The sequence below is a fragment of the Natator depressus genome, chromosome 3 (genome assembly GCF_965152275.1).
Source record: "Natator depressus isolate rNatDep1 chromosome 3, rNatDep2.hap1, whole genome shotgun sequence".
NCBI lineage: Eukaryota > Metazoa > Chordata > Testudines > Cheloniidae > Natator > Natator depressus.
In genome coordinates this window covers 148,748,118-148,766,694 of record NC_134236.1, presented here as the reverse complement: position 1 = coordinate 148,766,694, position 18,577 = coordinate 148,748,118, and the positions used below count along the sequence as shown (strand labels likewise).

The 18,577-nt window shown below is 41.7% G+C and overlaps 1 protein-coding gene across 1 annotated transcript in view; it reads left to right on the top strand.

Annotated features, from left to right (window-relative positions):
• ZNF318 (zinc finger protein 318) overlaps positions 1-4,772 on the top strand; it is a 36,637-nt gene extending 31,865 nt beyond the window's left edge. The window contains exon 10 of the mRNA XM_074949032.1: positions 277-4,772. Within this exon, the coding sequence (XP_074805133.1) occupies positions 277-3,825 (3,549 nt within the window). The 3' untranslated portion in view covers positions 3,826-4,772. The remainder of the gene's footprint in view (positions 1-276) is intronic.
• The last annotated feature ends 13,805 nt before the right edge of the window (positions 4,773-18,577 follow it).

The window sequence follows — 18,577 nt, the reverse complement described above, 5'->3', positions numbered from 1 at the left end:
AGGCTCGTTCATCTGTGTGGTATTGAAGTCAGGCTTTAATCCCAGTGCTGACTTTCAAACATTTCCGTAGAATATAGGATTTAATTTTAATGTTTTCTTAGCACTGAGTTGCAGAATTCTGGGCGTGAAACCCCTATTTCCTGTTTCTTGGCAGGAAGAAGATCTCTATTCTCCTAATAGTGTTGAACTGGCAAATCTAACAAGTCAGAACCGTTCCAGAGCAAAGTTTTATTTCTTTAGTAACAGCTGCTGAGATTGTGCCATTTCTTTTCACAGAAACATGTGGATGAGAATCCACTTTATGAAGAGAGGAGAAACCTGGACCGTCAAGCTGGGTTGGCTGTGGTCCTGGAAACAGAGCGCAGGCGGCAGAATGAGATGAAAAGGAAACTGGGAGAAAAGCAAAAAGAGGAGAAAGATGAGAAGAAGGCAAAAGTGGCAAAAAAAGAAGAAACAAAGAGCACTCCAGAGCTGGGAGAAGGGGTTAGTGAAACCAGTAGTACTCAGGGCAAAATGGATACTGCTGGGCGGAAACTTGGTATTAAGCTTAAATTGAAGAAGGAAGAGAAGAAGGAAGAGAAGAAGGAAGAGAAGAAGGAAGAGAAGAAGGAAGAAAAGAAGGAAGAGAAGAAAGAGGACTCAAAAAAGGAATCGCCAACTCAATCTTCCTTTGGAAAGTTCAGCTGGAAAAAGAATGAGAGAGAGGATAAAAATCCAGGAGCAGCTGCAGCTCCCCCAAAGGAGGAGAGTGTTGAAGGAAGTAAAGATAAGGAGGAGGGCAAGTCTCAATCTGGGAAACCCCATGCTAAGCCCATTGAAATTAAGCTCTCTGGGAAGACCGTTATACCACACACTAGCCCCTGGACGCCAGTCGCTTCCACTTCAACACAAGCAAAAATTCGACCCAATCTGCCAGTCCCTACCATGATTTTCAGGAAGTCTGCAACTGCAACAGTAAGCAAGCCAGCACCTTTAAACACTTTTTTGTCTATAAAATCCTCTGGTGCCACCACCAAACCACTACCCGTGGTGAAAGAATCCAATGCAGATGTTCTGCTGCCTCCAGATATAATCTCAAAAGCGTTCGGGGGAGAGGAGGTAATTTTGAAAGGGACACAGGAAGATATGAAAGTGCCAGAGAAGAATGAATCCTCTGAGAAGCCACCTCCCCCTCCACCCTCAATTCCACCCCCAGCTAAACAGGCAGCAGTCATCCCAGCAGATGAAGTGGCGCCAGGGGTATCTGAGAGTGACCAGGAAATGCTGGCAATGCCAGTGCGCCCCCCTCCACCACCACCTTCTACTGCTTTTAGTGACCAGGCTAAAAAAATAGAGAAACGGAACTCTTGTCTGGCCACAGCAAATGCTAAAGACCTCTATGATATATTCTACAGTAGTGGTGGAAAGAATTCATCTGACAGCAAACTTGCAAGTTCCCCAGTTCCAAATGGAGAAAACTTTAACATAGCAAAAACAGAGAGAAGCACAGATATGCCAGCAAACTCTAAACCAAGTAGCAGTCCATCTTCCATGAAAGAAACTTTCCAAAATATAGCTACTTACTCAGAGGTTAGTCAGGTCTACTCAGATGAGGGGGCCTCAGAACCTGAGAAAGTAGAAGTCCAGGAGACTTCAACACCCTATACAGAAAAGAGCACTGAAATCCCAAACAGAGTTCAGGGGGAGGTGAGCTATGAATCCCAAAATGTTCTTGCATCAGATTTTCAAGCTAAATCCAAAGAAGAGGAAATCGTGCAGTCTAAAGATCAAGCAGCAGGTGCTTCAGTTCCCTGGGAGAATGAGGTAGAAATGGAAACTATTGATCAGGCAGAAATTAGTAAGAAACTGCCAGAGCCTCAGATACCAGAAATGTCAGTCACACAATTGTCAGAAATTAAAACCATCACCCATATCCAGAAATCTATAGAAATGAGAGACATGGGTAGAACAAGTGGAGAACAAGAGGTCTGCCAGGAATCCCAAGATCCACAAATAATTGAGGTCCAAGGGAAAACCAGAGAGGAGAAGAGAGACAGTACTGTGGATGCCAAAGCAGATATATCTAATGCTTCTGAAAAAGATATAGAGATGGAAGACTCAGAGTTAACAGGAGCTCAGTTTGAACTTAGTCTCAGACACCCAGAGAATCAGTTACCTGAAAGATGCAATGAAATCCACAAGGTGGGAGATCCCAGTTTAACAGAGGAAAAATTAAGTGATGACAGCTATAAAACTAATACAGAAATTGACAGCCCAGAGCTGCTATATGTTCAGGGTGAATTGGTTCCTGAACGACTAGACACATCAAATAAAGTCAGTGAGGAAAAAGTGTCAGTAGCGATAGTGATAGAACATAATGCTTCCTTACGAGGTATAAAACTGGAAAATGTAGTCTTGGAAAGGTCTCAGTCAGCAGTCATTGATGAAGTCCTCCAGACTTCAGAGATGCAAAATAGGGTTTCAGAATTGACAGCAAAATGCCCAAGTGAATTGGACTCCTCTCAAACTAGTAATAAAAACAAACAGGTCATCTTGGTTAGTTCTCAGTCACAACATAGTCAGGAACTACCATATACTCAAACAGCAGATAATCCAGAAATAAACAATGGTTCTAATGAAGTCAATGTCCCTGTCACGTGTCTCACCAATGTAGAAATGAAAAATAGCATATTATTGGTACAAGAAGAGCTCAGGCATGAACATTCAAGCTGTGCGACGTTAGACGTCCACCACCAGGAACAGGGTGTCACAGAACTAGTCAGCACCTGCACTGCAAACACTGTTGAACCCAATTCCAGCCTAGAATTAATGTATGATGTTGAAAATAATACATTGAGGGGCCCTGAATCAGATATAAAGTTAGGGAATTTTACTGCAGAGAAAGATGCATTAGAAATAGGAGGTGTTGACTTTTCTAGTGCTCAGTCTGATATGGTTCAAGAGCCACTAGATGCTCTACCAGCAGACTTCAGCGTGGGTCGTCTTGGAGGAGGGACCCTTACCCACACAGAAATAAACCAAGAGGTCTTAAGTACCTCAGCAGCTAGTGACTTTGATCTTAACACCACTTACTCAGAATTTAGCTTTGAACAATCAGAAACTCTCACGCTAAATTTTAATATGGAAAATGAGAAAGATTCCTTAAAGCCAGAAGATGTGAAACCTAGTGACACTCCCATCCTGAAAGCAGAGTTGGAGTTAGAAAGCATTGATTTCAGTTTGGGGGACATTGAAGTGGAACGTGAACATCTTGGTATCCTAACAGCAGGAATTCTAAATGAGGATACTGAAGATCTCCCCAAATTAGAAACCATTGCATCCATCGGGCTGGAGCCCAGCAAAACCAGTGAACTGAGCATTGAGCAGCCAGTCGATGAACCAGAAATTATTGATTTTGTTGCATTAACTTCTGGTGATCAAGAAGACAAATTTTGCACCCTGATCTCTGAAACAGCTGTCCCACACCTTGAGTCACGCTTATCAAATAGTGACGCTACTGAAGTGGGCATGCCTGTTCTAGAAATACAGGGCATTCCTCCAATCTCTGAGATCCTTCTGCAAGTGGAGGAGAGCAAAGACAGCACAGCAGACATTGCTGAAATGCCATCATTGAGCTGTGATGGAGACAGTGTGGAAAATCAGGCTGCTGGCTGCATTGAAACTGTCCTCCCAGAGCTCAAGGAAACACCTGCAAAGGAGAGTGGCTCAGGGGACAATGGATTGTGCATTGTTCAGAGCAAGACAAAAACTGCTGATGGTAGTTTGGAAACTAACAAGCTAGCTTCAGTAACTGCTGAAAGCTCAGCAGAGAGCCCAGTGGGTTGAAATGGACCCAGCCAGTCTCAATATTTGAGGAGCCGGTGCTGGGATTTTGTTATGTATATTCTTTGTTTCAGTTTAATATGGGAGTATTTTGCATCCTGCAGTAGATACTGACTAAAACTTACACTTGTTTTACCAAAAACCAGACACACACTTTATTCTGTACATACTGAATTGTGTAAAATGCTTTTCTTGTGAAATTTCACCAATTTCTTTTCTGTACTCTGCCATTAAAATGGAATCTCATAATGTGTGATTTGGTTGTTTTTGTTTATTTTTTGTCTTTTATTCTTTACCATTTTTGGATGGTTTCCAGTTCACACGTTTCCATCAGTAACATTCCATAACTTGCCTGTGAGACAAGCTCAAGAAAACCCATTCAGAACTTAAGGAAACAGACACTCTTGCAGAAGAATTGAAACTAAAAGTTTATTTCAGATGTAATGCATGATTTTGATTGCTCCCATTGTTTGAAATGCAGAAAGTGTGAATAGAGTTGACTTTGTTTCATGTCCTGTGGTTTGTAATTACTGTTGTATTACACTTGTACTTAAATGGTCTCATACTGTATTGTATAAACACATGTGGATACCACCTCACTAAGCAAAGGAGAAAATCTGTCAACTCACTTTTGAAGAAGAAGACTAATCGGTAAGGCTCCGTGGCCTGACACCTGGACCAGACATTTTGAGGTCACTTACATGATTTGAAATGGCCTTTCTTTCATTGTATTGTGATCCAGTAACTATTTGTGTTAAATCATTTAGCAGCTGTCCTGCTCTGAAGAACCAGAAGATCTGAACCCTGGTCTCAGGAATTGGACTCGCTCGGTGTGCCACAGCCGCATACATGCCCACCCTGAATGGTCCCTGAGCCATTAAACCTGTAGTGTGATGGTTTTCATTTGTACAGTTTGTCAAAGATTAAAGCGTTAAAATGTTTGCTTGCATAAATCTAACATTTTTTTATTTGTTAAATCATTTAAAATAAACTTATGGTAATCAAAAATATATTTTTCTAAATTTTCATTGTTTTATTTCAAACAAGTATTTCATTTTAACCATCTTCAGGTGATGAGAGACACTGATATGACCGCAGTAGAGAAGTAAGATCTCCACCATTAAGCCTGACCAGTAAAGGCTTGATCTAATTCCCATTGAAATCAGCAGAAAGACTCCAATTGACTTCAGTGGGAAATTGATCGAGTTCTGAATTATGCAAGGTTAGCAGAAAGGAGCAGCGACTTACCATTTCATATTTCTTGTTTTACTCCACGCCAGCCTGTAACTCTTTATTCTTAAAGGTGGACTTACAAAGGGAAAAATGGACTGGTGCCCTTTTTGCTTTTTAAAAAAATGCGTGTAAAAGCGTGAATTTTTTTCAGAAGTTTTTGCTTTATTTTTTATGTGAGAAATTTAGGTCCCATCTAGGCTGAAAAACTGGAGAGCTAGTGTAAACGGTGACATCACAAGAAAGCAGCAAGATAATGAAAATTAAGCTGTTAGGGGAAAGGATTTTTAGTTAAACTGCCTAAAACTATTTTTTATTGACACTTAAGCATTTACCATTTTGAATACAGGAAGCCTTTGTGAGTCATCACCCTCTCCTCTTCAATTAAAATGTTATATCTGTTGTAATTGCTTATCTTCCACTTCCCAAAATGCCTCCCAACACAAAACCAAAGACGACAATATTATGCGTTCCTGCTATTATTAAAACACAAGCTGGGGCAGGGGGAGAGAGATTGTTCAAGTCGTCTTCATACATCATAGAGGTACCCTTTCAAAGTTGTGTTTGGGTTTTGTTTGAGTTCTATGCTCTTTGTCTTGGGATTCAGTCTCCCTTCTGTATTAGCTTCTGTTCCTCCAATGATACGTCCTCTGAATGCAACTGATTGCAAAAGTCAGTAGATGTTGTTTTTCCTCCTTTCTTTGTATCAGTTTCTTCAGAGAAGTATCCTACTCCCTGGTATCTTTTTTGAAATCTCCGGTGGGAAGGAGAAATCCATTTTCTTGCCAGCTTTGTATGGAGTTCAGAGTTTGTCGGCGGGTGAGGGGGAGGATTAGCTTCAGAATATTAATGGTGACTTTGAACATAGTGAGGGTGAAGTTTACGCTCCACTTTTCTGGGGGCTTAGTCTTCACCTTTCTGGGTCAAAAACACTGTGCATTGGAATTCAGTTGCACTTTTTGGTTACTGCCCTAGTCCAGAGGTTTTCAAAGCCTGTCGTCATATGGATCACTAAAGTATGAGAATTTAATGAACAGTTTCCCACTCCATACCTCTCCATTCTGCACCACAATATCCCTGTTGCAAGTAGTGTACTTGGTGAATTAGTAAATGCCAAATTACATTTTTTTTAGAAGAAATAATTTGAATCCTGTCTTCCTTTTTTTCTTTTCATTTCCTCTTTCTCCAGCTGCTTCTACATCAGTGTTCTGTAGTGAGGAGCTTATTTACCCGTAGAAGACACTGTAAATGAGCAGCTAGCACAAGCTGAAAGCAAGAACCCTTTGCAAGCCATAATTTGAGAACTGCTGCCACAATATTTTTCTCCAGATGTTGAAACCTGATTTAAATTACATGTGAAATGATTTTTTTTCTTACTGTGCTCCTTAGCAAATATTCATCCCAGAGTGTGGTACAACTGACCGTCTTTGTTCAGTGTGCCTAGATTGGAATAGCAGGATGTTAGGATTGAGATGTACTGACAGAGACATTGGGATAGGTAGCAGTGGGAGAGCAGGAGCTGCTCAAGAGTAGGATGAGGGTATATTTGCGGATATGTGGAGGGTGGCAGGGAGTTTGTATGGGTCCCTTCACTTTTGTAAAATGGCATAAGTTTTTTTGTTGCTGTGGTTTACAGATAAATACATTTAATGGGTTATCTACTGTACTGATCCCCGCTGCTTGTAGATCTCTAGTCCTCTGACTTGGAAGCCCTAAGTCCTAGGCTGACTTTGGATTCTTGACTCAAGAGTTTCAGGAGGAGGGTTGAGTTTGAGAGGGGTTTTGTTTGTGTGTGGTGGGTGAGTGGTGCCATACTTGGTTACCTCTCCTCCCTGAGATGGCTGTCTGAACATTTTATGTGAAGTAGGAAGTTGCCTTTCATTTCGTCTTATATAATTGTTGGTTCTATTCATCTGCTGATAAGGTGGAATAAGTAAAGCGCTCTGGAGCATGAATAATATTGAATACGCAAAAAAAAAACCTTTCAGGCACAAGCTTCTTGTAAATTCAAAGAGCAATGTTTGAATGGTACAAGAAGCTGCATGTTTCATTGTGCTATACTGGAGTGCAGCAGAAATGAAGAGCCCTTGCTGCAGTGAATTTAGATCAAGTTTACTGCAAGATACATGGGGCCTTACTAAGCTGCAGTGTAACAAGGAAATTCCATGTGAAAGCTGCTGGCCTTCTTCTTAGCACTTATCAATGAGCCTAGTATTGGACATCTATAACATCTAACAATGCATGTGGAAAGAGGTAACCCCTTTCAAATAATCTGAAATTACTTGGATTATTTTTGTTAAATTAAGTTTGACTTTCTTGATATAACACAATACAAGAGGACAAACCAGTATAGCTCTTCTAAGGATAAATCTTGTCTCCAACTTGTTGCAATTCTTTGAAAGGGTTAACTAAATAATGACAAAAAATTTTATTTAAACTTTAAAAAAGCTTTTGAAAAAATGCCTGTCGGCCATCTTCAGATGTGAATTCTTCCTGACCACATTTATGTTTAAGGGATAAAGGTAGGCAGCAGAGAGCTGAGATGTAAGGTTTTGGTATAGATTAAAAAGTAGTTAAGGGTTAGGCAAAAAGAGGGAATAACTGTCTGGTTTTCAGCATGGAAAGGGCTTAAAGGAAACCTACAGATAAGTTCTAGGATTGGTATTTAATATATTAAATATTTGGAAATTAAGGATGAATAGAGAGGTGGCAAAATATGCCAGTGAGGTACTAGTTAGGTTCCTCAAGCCTAAGGAGTGTTGAGGAACTTCAGAAATACCAATCAAAGCCAGACAATGTGGCAACCCATGAAATTCCATGTAGACCAGTGCAACATAAGGCATGTTAAAAGAAACAACTTAAACTTCTCATATACACTGATGAGTTCTGAATTAGTGGTAACCTCACAAAAAAGATCTAGGTATTGTATTTTAGCAAATATGTACACTTAGCACATCATAAATAATTTAGTGTTTTGCCCTGGGGAGAGAAAATGCAAAAGAAAAGCATGGAATAGGTACTAGTCCAGCACTTAATGCACTGCTGCAACAATGTTTTCATCTTGAGGCCAAACATATTTCAAAAAGGTGAAGGCTAAAACCAGTACTCTGAGGCAGAATCTTTGTAGTGTGCCACCCTCTTTGCACTACTCAGATAGCACAAAGGCAGCAGAAACCACCCATGAGAACCCAGCAGCCCCAGAGATGACATAGCTCCTTTCTGGGCCTCATGTTGCATTCCAGCTATCTCCAGCTGACTGATCCATTGTGGCTCATAGCTGGTGCAAGTTAGAGCTGCCCTCAAGCTGCTGTAACCTGCACTAGAGCTGCAGCACAGAATCCAGAAGCCAGATTTGGTGGTTGGTTCAGTCCCCACCTCCTCCCCTCTCTCCTCAGCTGCCCCGGTGCTTTTGTGGGGGATGGGTGCTGTCCTCTGCTAGGCACTCCCCTAGGCTCAGATAGAGCTCCTCTACTGCTCTTGGAGGTCCTGTAGTCATCAGGGAAACAGGTAATGGAGCAGCCAGATTTGTTTTCTTCCTCTGTGATGCAGCAGGTAGCTAGTGGGGAGCTGCTGAGTAGCAATAGCAAGGAAAACATGTATCAGAGCTGCTTCAGGGGAAGTGGTGGGAAGTAGTCACCCTAACCTACTCCCCTTAGTGATGGGCTGATTCAAGACACTTCAGATTCAAAGTTGCAGGCTGTAGCTCAGAGAACACATTTTTAGGACTTTTAAATGCAATTTTTTCTCCTTAAAGCAGCTCCCTTTGAGAGCCATGGAGTAGACACAGTGCACTGGAAGTCACTCAGATACAATGATGAGTGTGGTATAAGAACCTAAACAGAACAAAATACACAGTCTTGCAGTAATAGAATAAGATGTTAGGCGCTATTATGAAGATAGAGGTGATGGCAAATCCATATTACAGCTGTTACATAAATAGATGGTGCTGGTGTCATCTTGATACCTCTGTTGGTTCTGGTTATCTAAACTCAAATGGGGAAGAGCAGAAATTGAAAGGCAAAATGATTGGAGAGGATTCCCATGGGAGGAGAGCTGAGGGATAGGTGACGAGGACTGCTTAGTTTGGAGAAGTAAATAAAAGGAGATAGGTACTCTCCTGCCAATTCATTTATACTTAAGTGTTCTTATTGCCATTTTCCACTATACAAGAACTATGTTGCCCCTAGGTAATTAAAGAGCAACATTTTAAATTGACTTGAGGATTTATACATTGTATAATTAACGTGTGGAGCTTGCTGCCACAAAGTATTATTTCATCAAATGTCTTTGCAAGCTCCAAACAAATGTGTTCTTGATTGCATCTAGTCACATCATCTAGGAGAAAATTATAAAGGTCAGTCTGTATGCTTCTTGACATAAACTTGTCTGCTGACGTCAGGAAGGAATCCCACACCCCATCTGCTATAGTATGTTTGGTGTGTTATGTGGGGATTACACCTTCCTTGGAAGCATCACACATTGGCCACTTGGAAACAGGATACAGGACTAGACAACTGGTCTAGTCTAATATAACAATTCTTTATAAGAGCTAGATATTATTGTGTTCTTAGGTACAAAATGACCCTTACAGCTGATCCCCATTCCAGATTCCAGGAAGGACACGAGGGACTATATCCTGTCTCAGGTTTGTAAAGTGACCCGAGGGTTAGCATCCCAGATTAAGTAGCATAAGGGACAAGACCAGAGTTTCTTATTTTCCCCAGTAACACTTATCCCAGTGGTTACCCAGTTGCCTCTTTACTGATGTTAGCACAATCCACGATTGTGTCTAGATCAGTTTGTTTGGCTGTTTTCATTCTGCCCTGAGCCCACTTGCCTTTTTTCCAGATGGCATTAAGAGAACTGTATGCCAGAAGGTTTTGATGTGGCTGGGAAGAAAAGTAAAGGGCGCCACAGGGTTGTGAGTGGTATAGACTTAAGTACTCAGCACATGTGTCTGGGTTGACCACCCAGTTTGCCCTGCTCTGTGGCAGACCCTGTCCCCTTCCTGGCTTTTGGTTAATTTCCACAGGAGTGATACAAATGTTTTCTGGAGCTGTATGACTGCTGGAATCCTACTCTGAGAAGGTGGGTATAGAATTGCATGCTTTATACAGTTCCTTATTTTCCCTTTCTCTTTGATGAGAGGGCACAAGGTCTCAGGCTGGCTTAAAGCATTGCTGTAAAAACGGAGCCTGTTAATCAGCGCTGAGGCTTTTACCCCCAAGTCTTCAGATGTGCTGTCCATGACCTACCTGTGTGTGTGTATGTTCTTTTGATGGCATCCTAGAAGGGTGTGTATATGTGGACACTGCTCTTTCTGATATTAAGCAATATATTAAATATTAAACAGTTAATGTGAAATGACTCTGGACCTTGTGTGCTGTTTATTAAATCTTATTTTCAGTGAAGGATTTTTAAAAACTTTTATTTCATGCAGGTTATTTTAAAGGAATATTAAAAACAGTGTCTGTTTTAGGTGCTGGAGGATGCAAAAGCTGCCTCACTCCTGTTGCCTCCCAGGACCTTTGCTTGTGTGCTGAACAGAATTTGACAATCGTGTATATGTACTCTGTGGAAGGACTGGTGGTGGCAGGGGGCAGGATATTTTAAACTCTTACCTTTCTGCACTTCTTGGGTATTTTCCATGCAGCGTGAAACTGACAACTACTCTTAAATTCTTTTGTAAGTTGCCTCTTTTATGTGCTCGGAGCACTTGCAGGAGGTTATTTCACATGCTTCTGAGGGGGATGCTGCTGCTTTTCACCAAGAAAAATGTCTTGTAATGAAAGCATCTTAATCTGTGGCTGGCAAGCACATAAAAGAACAGAAACAAAGCCAGGGAGAGGACTTTTTTTATTACATTGATTTATCATAGGTGTTAATTATCCCAGAAAATATTGCATAGGAGCTTGCCTTATATTGTGTGTGTATATATAATGCAAGTTGGGCTAGTTCTGCTGTGAGAAGAAATAGCTGATCTCACTTGTCTTTGCTGCATGGAAGAAATTCTCATTGTGGAAAACAAATGTTCTCTAAAGTAACACCTGGGCACCAGCCATACTCACTCCTCTTTGTCCCTCTATATAGTCTACATATTGAATTGCCAAGGCTGTGCCTGCTTCTGCTCCACAGATGGTGAATTTCCCTGACTTCTTTGTTAATTTATCACTACAGAAGTTGAGGATTGGGTAAATGTAACCACAGAAGCACTGAAGTCCTTTCTATCTGGTTAATATTGGAGTAATCTAGTGATGGGCTCAAACAGCAACAGCTGCTCTCCCATCTGTAGGAAGTGGATTCTGCTGTCTTTGCTGCATGTGTCATGTGCTTGTAGATCATGTGGTGAAGACCCCATATATCCCTTTTCATCAGAGATGTCCAATATCTGGCCTACCTATTGTAGTTGTGGACCCCAAAACAATTTAGGTTGTGCAGAATGTCAGTTTTCATGTATTTAAAAAGAACAATAAGTTTCTAGCCTTCATGGTTGCAAAAATAAGCTTCCTAATGTGAACGGAGCATGGACCAATGCAGAGATTTATTCCTGAATCTGCAGGCAGTCTGAGACAATAGCAGTGAGATGTAAACTGTCCTATCTCATTAATCATAGCAGGTGCTGGCTGTAAAACCTGCTGATGATGATTTAAGCATTATTTACTTGCTGATCACTTTACCAGGTGGAATGGGATAGGAGTGATGCCCTAAGAGTGGGAATTGAGAGCTGCTGCAGTGAAGGTAAGTGCATAAAGAAGAACAGAAGAGTCAAGGCCAGTGAAGGACAAGAAACATGAGGCAGAAATAGCAGTAGTCCTGAAGCTAAGTGATGCTGAATTTGGTAAAAAGATATAATACTGATGATGAAAAATATAATTGCTAACTAAAGGCCATATTTTACCCTGGATCTTTGTGAAAACTTCCCACTGACAGCAGTGGGAGTTCTGATATGGGGCATAGTATACAATCTCATGGCATTTCTCTTTTTGTAATGGGATAACTTTGGTATGCCACATCAAATTAATTCCAAAACTTCAGGGAATGTTCTAGGTATCAACAGGCACAACCCTTTTGATTTTGGTGCAAATCAGAACACAGGAGAAGCCTCATTCACTGAAAAAGCAGGCCCAAGTAAAGAAATCTCTCTGCTGCACCTTCTGCTGCCTACCTGTGTCAAGTCAGCAGCTTAACTTGTTACGTAGGGAGATTGTCTATAGGCTGAACTCCAAGAGAAATGAGAGCCTTACAAGGAGAGTTTGTAGAGGAGATGGGGTGGGAGAAGCAGAAGGGATGGGACAGTGATGAGGGAAGCAGCAGGGACTGGAGGGAGAAGTGGAGATGCAAGCTGACCATCTGAGTTTATGCTACTACCAGGAGGAATAGTGTTTTAGAGCAAAACTGGATCGATGCTTTAAGACAGAATGCAATAGAGAAGGACTTGAGCCAATCCCTTATGGGACCAAGACTAGAAGTAGTAGTAAGAACCACTACACCATGTCCCCTTGTGTTATTTATTTCGCTATTCCTTGTGACCACAGTTGGGGGTTAAAATGTGCGGCAGTGTAGGAGCATTTCACAGCTGGCACTTGTGGCACCAGGCAGGCTGTTTGGGATTGTGAGATGAGCACATTCGCTGAATGTTTATGTTAAAATGATCAGTAGTGAAACAGTTAATGTTGACATTTAAGTTTTTAAAGTGACAGCTGTGGATGACATAACAGATAACAGCTGGGACAGTTCACACATCTCAGAATGGTTGTTTCTGACTACCTGCAAACTGTCAGATATCCCTCTCTTGGTTACACTTGCTTCATAGTTTCAATGTTTTCTTTGCAACCAAAAGGGGCTGTCAAGGTCCCTCCCCCACTCTGAACTCTAGGGTACAGATGTGGGGACCTGCATGAAAAACCTCCTAAGCTTATCTTTACCAGCTTAGGTCAAAACTTCCCCAAGGTACAAAATATTCCACCCTTTTGTCCTTGGATTGGCCGCTACCACCACCAAACAAATACTGGTTACTGGGGAAGAGCTGTTTGGACACGTCTTTCCCCCCAAAATACTTCCCAAAAACCTTGCACCCCACTTCCTGGACAAGGTTTGGTAAAAAGCCTCACCAATTTGCCTAGGTGACTACAGACCCAGACCCTTGGATCTTAAGAACAATGAACAATCCTCCCAACACTTGCACCCCCCCCTTTCCAGGGAAATGTTGGATAAAAAGCCTCACCAATTTGCATAGGTGACCACAGACCCAAACCCCTGGATCTGAGAACAATGAAAAAGCATTCAGTTTTCTTACAAGAAGACTTTTAATAAAAATAGAAGTAATTAGAAATAAGAAACCCCCCCTGTAAAATCAGGATGGTAAATACCTTACAGGGTAATTAGATTCAAAACATAGAGAACCCCTCTAGGCAAAAACCTTAAGTTACAAAAAAGATACACAGACAGAAATAGTTATTCTATTCAGCACAATTCTTTTCTCAGCCATTTAAAGAAATCATAATCTAACACATACCTAGCTAGATTACTTACTAAAAGTTCTAAGGCTTCATTCCTGGTCTATCTCCAGCAAAGACAAAATGTAGACAGACACACAAACCCTTTGTTTCTCTCCCTCCTCCCAGCTTTTGAAAATATCTTGTCTCCTCATTGGTCATTTTGGTCAGGTGCCAGCGAGGTTACCTTTAGCTTCTTAACCCTTTACAGGTGAGAGGAGATTTCCTCTGGCCAGGAGGGATTTTAAAGGGGTTTACCCTTCCCTTTATATTTATGACAGGGGCTAGAACCATTTCAAAACTAATGCTTAGATTCCAGATCATGATTCTGATTCAAGGGGTAGATGCAGATAGTGGCCTTGGAATCATTATGTATGTAGGGCCCTGTATTTAAGTACAGTTAATACAGACAAAAGAAATGTAAAAGAGGATGTCAAGAAACCACTGGTGGAAGGAGTCATGGAAGAAGTGAGTAGGGGATTTGGAGGAAGGTGGAAGAGAACATGAAATAGCAGACTTCGGAGTAGAGGGGACAGCAGTTGCTCAAATATTATGGCGACAGGCACCATACAAACCCTGAGGCAGAGACACTGGATGGGTAGTGGATTTGTCAACAGGGATAGAGAGGGGAGGCAGTGAGAGAAAAGTTGAGCTTAGTTCTGGAGACTGAGGAAGAGACAGAAGAAGAGATGTGAAACTGGCAGGGGCTAAACAGAATTCTGGGGAATCCTCTGCATAGAAGAGGGAGCTGAAACCATAGCAGTTAGTCACCTAAGAAAAATATAGTAATACTTAGCACTCATGGTAGTACTTCAGACTTTTTACACAGGTGGGTGTTCCTAACCCCATAATGCACCTATGGAAACTGAAGCCTCAAGAAGCAATGGCCCATTGCCAAAGGTCTGAAGAGTCATTGACAGAGCTGTGAATAGAATTCAGTCTTGGGGAAGAAAATACAGGAACAAGGACAGAACCTGTATTGAGCAGTGACAACAGCTACAGGACACAGCACTATGGTGAACTGCCACAGGAGATAGTGAGGTAGTAGTCAGCTCGGTAGGATGAAAAATCAGAGTACAAAGGACTAGAGAGGGGAAAGTGAGAAGTGATCTAAGGCAACAGATTGAGCAAGAACAGAGAAATACCTCTTCACTTTAACCAAGAGGAGCTCATTAGTGATCCTAGGGAAACGTCAGTCAAACTTAGAGCTGGGGCACTGGATAGAAGGAAGGGGGAAAGATTTGTGGTTGCAAGCATAACCGATTAGATGGACACTAGCGCCAACACTGACATTTCCCTAGAAATAATCCACCAGCCTTTTGGTGGTCTGTGTTAAATGAGCTGCAGGTCTCTGTTCAGTTACCAGTACACTGGAGACCACGGTAGTGTATACAGCTTATTAACAGTCCCAACTCCCCTGCAAACTGACCATCTGAGTTTATGCTACTACCAGGAGGAAGAGTGGTGTAGGGCAATGGATATTACTTAAGAGGGTAAGATCTCTAGGACAAAGACCAAATTGTAATTGTAAAACACCAGGCAGATGCTGTAGAAATAACCTTGGCTAATCCCCTACCAATGCTGCAGGCTCAAAGGACAGATTAGAAATAGTATCTGTGCTGCTGCATCCCTCTGCTCAGAGACTGAAACAGCATGCTGCTGCCACCCGGTCATTGAAACAACAGCAGGAACCAAAGGCACCCCAAAGCAAAGAAACCCAAATCTGTATTTGAACTATAGGGATCAGCTCAGTTCTTGGAGATGTTTTGCTGGCACCAATTAGACCAATAGAGAGACTTTCTATCAGATCACTAACCTTGGATCCTTTACAGAAGCCAAACCTTCCTTCTCCAGGCCAAACAGATACATTAACTAAATGATAATACGTTTGGGTGTGTTTAAACTTGTGTAAAGGGAGAGGGTGGTGTAGCAGGGAAAGGAATTCCCAACAGTAAGAACTGAGTATCCCCTACTTTTTCATATTCACTCTTAATTGCTTTTCCTACTGCAGTACCTCCTGTCTCCTCAACATACGAGTTACCCCATTTCCAGCTGTGTGTGTACATTACATTTCCTTTGTCTTTATGCTACATACTGTATAGGGCTGAACCTCAATCCTCTGACATATGAAGTGTCCCAATCCAGCCCGAATGAGGGAATTTGATCTTTTACTGGTAAAGAGAAACGTAATGAATTGTACTGACAGGAAGTACCACCTCTTATTGGTACAGGGCTCATGGCTAAAGATTATTTCTAGATCCCTGTGTTTCAAAGGCCATCCTGTCATGTTCAGATGCCTCTCTCCTTCCATAGGCCTATCCTACAGTTTTCATATAACTAAACTGATTTAGAAACAAATATAGTTAAATCGGTACAACCTCCTACTATGGACACAGCTATAACAGTGCTTGTATTGGTATAGGTCAGTGTTTCTCAGCTGGTGGGTTTCAAAAGGCAATCGGGCATTTTGTGAGGCACTGAAAATTTTATTACAAATCTAAAGCAAAGAAAACTGGAATTACAAAAGCCTTCAAACTGTGTGAGATCAAATATAGTAGTTTGTATTATAGAGGTATATCATTATCAATGATACTTTTGTTACTGTTACTGTTTTACAGTACATGAGGGAGATAAAAAAAATTTTACTTTGAATAAGGGGCCATCAACCTGAAAAGGCAGAGGAACGTAGGCCAAGCTTATTTCCCTAGGAATGCAGCTGCATTGAGATAAGGCCTACATTTTTGTTCCTTACTGTTATAGGACCAAATTCTGGCCCTACTGAAATCAGTGGCAATCTTCTTATTGACTCCAGTGGACCAGGCTTTGGTCCATGAAGATTAGACAGAAGGTGAAGCAAACATTAAAAAATGTTTATCCTTGGGCCTGACAAACCATTGTGGACTACAGCTGTCCAAAACTTTCTGAAGCCTAAGGGCATGTCCAGATGAAGATGTAGTGCATGACAAGCCAAGGTGTAAATCTACAGTAGGCTATTCCGACATGCACTAACAGGCCATGTGGACCCCACTGTTCCCTCTAAGTTGTGTGCATGTGTGCACGCACGCAGATCCTAAACCCTGCACACATGGTGAAACGCTGCACGCACAAAAAATAAAATACTACAGCGGACCCAGGCCGAAATATCATTTACAGGTGACTTTTGACATTGTTTGCCAGCCATCTATCAACACAGCAAGATTCTACTAGCTGGCAAGGGGGGGGATGGGAAAGGAGGTTAAATTTCCTTTTTCTAAGTATTTAAAAATGACATAAAATAACATGGTGTAAAATTATCACAAATTAAAACTTTTAAAATGTATAAGCATTTTACTTGCTTGGGCGCAATTGCCTCATGGTGCAGAAATTTGAACTTTGCTTCAAAAATTGGCACAGAAATTTTTTGTGCACACGGCCTGTCAAAAATTAGAGGGAACATTGACCCAGCTACCATACACTAGAAGTTCTGAAGTGTGCTTTCACGTACAAACAGAAGTATGTCAAAGTATGTCTTCAAGGGGCCGTTTCTGCTAATAAAACAAAAAATCGGAAATTAAACAAACTTTTAAGAACTTTTTAGTAGCTAGATCCACGTGGCTAGTTAGTGCGCATCAGGCTAGTGTGCTGTAGATTTACACCTTGTCTTTCTGTGTACTAAGTCTCCATGTTGCCAAGCCCAAAATCTAAGAGCCTGGACTGTGGCTACTGAGCCTACCACAACAGAGGCAAAGAACTTAGGCCTAGATCTGCAAAGGTATTCGGGGCTTCTAACTTAGAAAACATCCCCCAAGAACTCTATTAACCAAATATATGCTTTCTAATTCTGTTTCTAGGAGCCTGGCCAAGTGCCCTACCCCAGTTAGATCACTCCACAGGTACCCCACTGGTGTGTTTCTAAATCTCTCCTTTTCGGGTATGTTTTGTGTATATTCTTAGAGTAGTTAGGCCTGGGATGTGAAATGTCCTCTGGGCATGGAAAAATAGCAGCAGGTAAACTTGGGGACTTGCACATCTATACTGGACAGATTACAATTAAAGCAATGCCCTGATCGTTCCTATGACCAGCCAATCAGCTCTTGAGACAGGGAAGCACAGAGTACTCACAACACATCCATATCCCCAAATAGCTGGCTACACCACCCTTCACGGATATTTAGCTCTTCAGTAACCTAAGCTCCAAGTGAATCCTCATCTGGTTAGCTGAGTTCCACAGAAGACAAAGCTTTCTTGCCAGCTTCCCTCTTTAGTGCTGCTTCTGAAAGGGACTGGATGAGCTCAAGATCACTCGTTTCTATGAAGGCCCCAAGAGCACCTGCCTTGGTAGGGCTCAGCTTATCTCACCTGAAGAGCAGCCTAGGTGGAACTTGACTCTATGGCGTATTCTCCCAAACTCATCACTGTTCCAGACACACCAACCCCCACGCAGGCACAAAGCAGCTAATGTACAGTAAGGTTTTTTTCATTGCAAAATAACACATACTGATCATTTTTATTACAAGAAATAGGAATAATATTTTCTTTCTGAGGACGTCAGTCAGTCTGCAGCTCCTGAAAACCACCAAATACAATAGAGAGAAAACACATTGTCACTCATACATGCACATGCACCACTAAATTCACAGCACAGTACCAACTTCACAACATGGCTTCGCTTTTTACCACCTAACATTGTCTCCTCCTTGACAAGCCACCCTTTGGGGATTCATGGACTCTCTGCAGGACTGGCTGCAGGACCCTGGGTGCCTGTCCTGTGGCAAAACACAGCCTAGCAGTACCAGAGCCAGCAGAGGGAATTCTTCCCTTCCCGACGGGTTCTTATTCCCTTGTGCTTCCTCCTCTTTCTGTACCTTTATGCACATACATAGTTTCCCCTTTGAGGATGTTGGCAGAATCCACTCAGAATCTGTCCTTCTCACAGGATTTATCTTGACTAAAAAATAAGGTTTTGTTAGAACATGACCTTGAGAAATTATGTTAACATGATGTTAAACAGTTTGTCTCCATTTGCACTGGTTGCAGAGTTCTGTTTAACA